Raw genomic sequence first — 5027 nt, 5'->3', positions numbered from 1 at the left:
ATTTTAATGTATATAAATTATTAGTGTGTTATTTTAAAGAAGAAAAGTTTTAAAGTAGTTAATTTAATAATGCATTTATAGGTTTGAATATACATAACTAACTTAGTTGATTACTTTTTTGGTATCTATAAAAACATTTTATTAATTTTGTTGTTTAAATTAGTTTGAATTTGAATAAAAAGTTTTAAGAAGTACTATATACTTTAAACTTTAAGTGTTATATCTTAAGTAGGTTTTTATTATTTGTAGATTATTATGAAATCAACGTAACAAATTTGTTTAAAAAAACAACTTAACAATATATAACAACAATTTTGTTTGCTGAAATCTCTTTAATATTAATTTTGATGATTTGTGAATGTCATAAGTAGCTTGTATAGTAACAAATATTTATAATTCCGTTTAAATTAGTGCTACTTTACTTTATTATACTTGAAAATTTGATTTTTTTTACAACCTACGAAATTATTTTAATATTAATGAGTTGTGATTGTCATATGTAGCTTGTTTAGTATAACAAATGTTTATAAGTCCGTTTAGATTAGTGCTACTATACTTTATTATACTTGAAAATTTGATTATTTTATAACCTTCGAAATTCTTTTGATATTTCAAATGTTCTAATGTTCGCTAATTTCATATATGAAACACTTGTAATTATTTTAACAATCAGTTTTAAATTACGCTTATTTTTAGCTCAAGTGTTGAAGTTTAAGATTCTAATACCAATTTATGTATGACTCATACCCTTAAACATTCCGTTTAAGCTGACTTAAACATTTAAATGTATACTGATAAAATTCAACATTCTTGCTAAATTAGTCTTTTTATACTTGAGAAAATTAAAGCTTATGAACAGCAGTTAGAACTTTTTCATCTCTGTTTTTTTTTAGTTTTTTGGTTAAACTTATAGGCTAAATATACAATTTTTTTTCTTATATTCTTGTTTTTATCTAGTTCTAATATATTACTATTAAAAGTTATCAGCAACTTGGAATATCGAAACTTAAAAACCTAATTAAATAAATATCTTTGCAAGATTTACTTTCATGGTTGAATTACTATTAGACGTTTAAAAGTTTAGGTTTTCAGTTAAAAATAAACACAAAAAACTAGTTGTACAATTTTATTTTTGCTAAATAAAACAAGCATAACGAGAGAAAACAAGCGTTTTATAAACTACTGCAAAACAACAAAATTTAAAAAAAGGTAGTAAAGTAAACTAAAAATCAATTTTTTTTATGTCTTTGAAAGTGTTGGAAAGAACTATAATAAATAACAAGACTCATCCTCATCAAAAAAGCTTTATTAAACAGACCATTCTAAAATTTTTCTTGTTTATAATTTTTTGTTTCGTTTTTTTCTTAATTTACTTTCATTCTTAAAAAACCTTAAACGTCAAAAATTTTGTTAGCAATTAAAAAAGTTATAGAGAACAAAAGAAACTAAAGTTCACATCAAAAACTAAACAAAATATTTTTTTTAATTAAAGCAATTTTTTTTTTAATTTCTTTAAACATCTTTGGCTTTCTTGTTTTTTAAATTCTCATTGTTTTCACTTTCTTTATATTTTGGTGGTTCCATTTGAATATATATTTCTTTCTCTTGTTCTTTTTCTTTCAGTTGCAAAATTTTTGGAGCACTTATGACTAACTCATTGTTTTCTTTTAAAACTGATTGTATTTTATCAACATCAATATTTTCAGGCAAACTTATTTCTTTTGAAAACTCATTCAAAGTATAAGAACGAAAATCGTCTTTTTCTATTTTATATTCGTTTTTTGCAGTAATTTTTATTTTTCTTTTGTCTGAAGACAATTCCAAATTAATATCTTTTGGCTCAAAACCTTCAAGTTTTATTTTTCTAACAAAACTGTTTTCATAACCTTCATTTTGATTTTGATTTTGTAACTTTAGATTCAAATCATCTAAACAAGAATTGAAGAAATATGGAAAAATAGAAAATTCGTCAAAATCCATTTTTATTGGTTTTCGTCTCAAATAGCGAGGTTTCATTGAATATGGTTGGAAAAATGTCAAACTCATTTTTAATTTATATAGCTTTATTCGTAATACTGCGATAAACGATACTTCTTAGTTGTAGCAAACTAAATTAGTTGTGATAGCTTTACATTAAACTACTTGTTTATATATAAAAGTAAGTATTTTTCGCGAAATTTCTACTATTCTCTACAAATATCGCGAGTAATGTGGAAATTTACGCTTTAGACGAGAGAAATAAAAGAGAATAAAATCGAGTTTTTTATTTGCATACCTCATCAAGAGTATAAAAACGTGAAAATATTTTCTCCTGAACACAATGCAGAAGTTTATAAACTAATCGCGACAGTTGTATATTGTTCTAGTGATTTCTCGATTAATTACAGCATTTGTATATAAACTGAGCGTTTTATTTGAAGCTATCATAACAAATTCAGCTTATTACAGCAAATAAGTATAGTTTATCGAAGATATATTATATTCAAAAATTTAAAATGAGTTTGACATTTTTCCATCCTTATTCAATGAAACCTCGCTATTTCAGAAGAAAACCAATATTTATGGATTTTGATGAATTTTCTATTTTTCCATATTTCTTCAATTCTTGTTTAGATGATTTGAATCTAAAGCTACAAAACAAAAATCAACTTGAAGACAATGAAAATTGTTTTGAAACAAAAATAAAACTTGAAGCTTTCGAACCAAAAGATATCAACTTGGAATTATCTAGCGATAAAAGAAAAATAAAAGTTACTGCAAAAAACGAAAACAAAATAGAAAAAGATGGACTTCGTTCTTATACTTTGAAAGAATTTTCAAAAGAAATAAGTTTGCCTGAAAATATTGATGCTGATAAATTAAAATCAGTTTTAAATGAAAATAGTGAGTTAGTAATAAACGTTCCAAAACTTTTGCAACTAAAAGAGAAAGAACAAGAAAATGAAATAAATGTTCAAATGGAACCACCAAGATACGATGAAAATGATAACTTTGAAAGCAAAAATGAAAACGATAAACAAAACAGTTAAAAAAAAATCTGTTAATTATTTTATCAGGCTCAAGTTTAAATTAGTCTGTTACCTAAATATATTTTATATTTCTAGCTTTTTATACTTTTATTGCTGTTTTTATTGGAACAAGGTTATTACATTTATTTATTCTTATTGTTAATTTATGTATGGTATAGTTTTTTTAATCACTACAATTTGTTTAGCAGCAATAAAACCACAAAATTAAATTGTTTGTTGTCCGTATAATCATAAGTTTTTTTTTGTATATATAAAGTAACTAAAAAATTAATAAAAAAATATTTAATTGACATTTAAAAAAACTTATAAAGTTTACTTAATTGTTTGAAATGATGTAAATAAAAAAAATTAAATGTTTCTAATTTATTGAACACGAGTGTAATAACTCAACTTGTCTTAAAAAACTGTTGACAATTTTTTTTAAAGTACAATACCAGGGTAAATTGATAGTTATATAACTAATTAAAAGGTTTTAAAACTTTGTAATTAAAACAAATGAAACACGTAAAAAGTTTAAATTTATTTGATCAAAAAGTAGCTTGCATAAAAATAATTCAGAAATGTTATTTTTTCTAAAATATCTAATAGCTTTTTTTTTGTTTGCCAGTTAATATAAAGCATAAGACAAAAAGTTTAAAATCATATTTTTTAGTTTACATAATACCTTAAAAACTAAACCAAAATAATACGCGATAGTTGGGGCGTGTTAAAATTATTTGTACAAAATTTTGAAAACTACTAAAATATAAAAATTATTGCTTCTACTATGTTTTAAAGCTTCTTTGACTATAAACTACTATAAAGCACTATTACGTGACATGTAGTCCCCATAGTGACGTAACATTAAAACTGAGACGACGAATATTTGTTTAAGTAAGCTTGATACAAATCAAGGTGTACGTTTAATAAGCTCCATCATTATAAACTTGTTCGTATCATTTTAATAAGGTCTGGAATGACCTTGGTTATCTGAAAAATAGAATTATTTTCTGAAGTTGTTTAAAAATAAGTAAATAATAAAGTTTTTAAATTGTTACTTCTTTTTAAAGTAACAACTAATTTTCAATTTTAATCTTATTTTTAATGAGGTCTTGAACGACCCTGTTTTGCATTTAAAATTAGAACAAGTATATGAAAAGCTTTTACAGCTTTAACAAAAAAAATAACAACTAAAGTTTTTTAATTGAGTAAAAGGACAAAACTTGAGTAAGTGTAGAAGTTAAGTTACAACCTACGACCAGTTTCCTTCTATTAGGACTATGCCTGCCTGATGAGTACTAATTAGCTCAGATGTTGTTGTTGTTGTTGATCTTGCGGTAAAGTTCATTTATTATTATTATAGGCGTAAAACATCTCAACTAAGTTGATGATGGCAGTAATAACTACTGGTTACTTCTTACAGCAATTTTCATACTATTTTTAAAGACAGTAAAAAAGAAATATAGGCAGTCATATGAAAAAAACTAGATATAGCTCTTGGTGGCTAAACTTTTTTTCGTTTTAGTAAAATTTAAATTATTCTAAAATTATTTTGAACTCTCACAGAGTTCTATTCATAATTAATTGAATAAACATTAATTACGTTATGGAATACTTTTGTTTTCCAATTTTTAAAATCAGCTTTTTCAATGAGTTAGATAACTTTTTTAGCATTAAATCATAATTCATGCAACTTTTGAACATTTCGGTTTAGGTTAAATAGGAAATTTTAAATACAAACTTTTTGTTTTTATTTTGATATCAAATGTATTTAGCTTTAACACTAATATTTTAAAGTTATTGTACAAGTATTTTTAAATGAAAAAAGTTTAATAAACTTAGTATCTAAGCAAAAAAATTAATCAATGTTTTAGTTACTGTAGTTAATACTTTTTAGAAACCAAATACTCTCTGTTTTTATTACTTTATAATCTATATTACCGTATTACTACTTAAACTTAAATAATCTATCTAATTATTCAAAAGTTTTATGATAGCTAAACTATATAAAATACATAA

At 23.5% G+C, this 5027-nt stretch overlaps 2 protein-coding genes across 2 annotated transcripts; one reads left to right on the top strand and one right to left on the bottom strand.

Moving 5' to 3' along the window:
* Positions 1-1288: 1288 nt before the first annotated feature.
* Positions 1289-2108, bottom strand: LOC145844291 (heat shock protein Hsp-16.48/Hsp-16.49-like). Its single transcript, XM_082951682.1, has one exon. It carries the CDS (start codon positions 2044-2046, stop codon positions 1513-1515), a length of 534 nt encoding a protein of 177 aa, XP_082807808.1. The 5' UTR covers positions 2047-2108; the 3' UTR covers positions 1289-1512.
* A 330-nt stretch (positions 2109-2438) lies between these two features.
* Positions 2439-3238, top strand: LOC145844203 (heat shock protein Hsp-16.48/Hsp-16.49-like). The gene has a single exon (XM_082951574.1). It carries the CDS (start codon positions 2496-2498, stop codon positions 3027-3029), a length of 534 nt encoding a protein of 177 aa, XP_082807700.1. The 5' UTR covers positions 2439-2495; the 3' UTR covers positions 3030-3238.
* Positions 3239-5027: the final 1789 nt, after the last annotated feature.

The sequence above is a fragment of the Thalia democratica genome, chromosome 9 (assembly GCF_965202585.1).
Source record: "Thalia democratica chromosome 9, ktThaDemo2.hap1.1, whole genome shotgun sequence".
NCBI classification, from domain to species: domain Eukaryota; kingdom Metazoa; phylum Chordata; class Thaliacea; order Salpida; family Salpidae; genus Thalia; species Thalia democratica.
The sequence above is the reverse complement of the archived record's forward strand: the minus strand, read 5'-3'. Positions and strand labels throughout refer to the sequence as shown.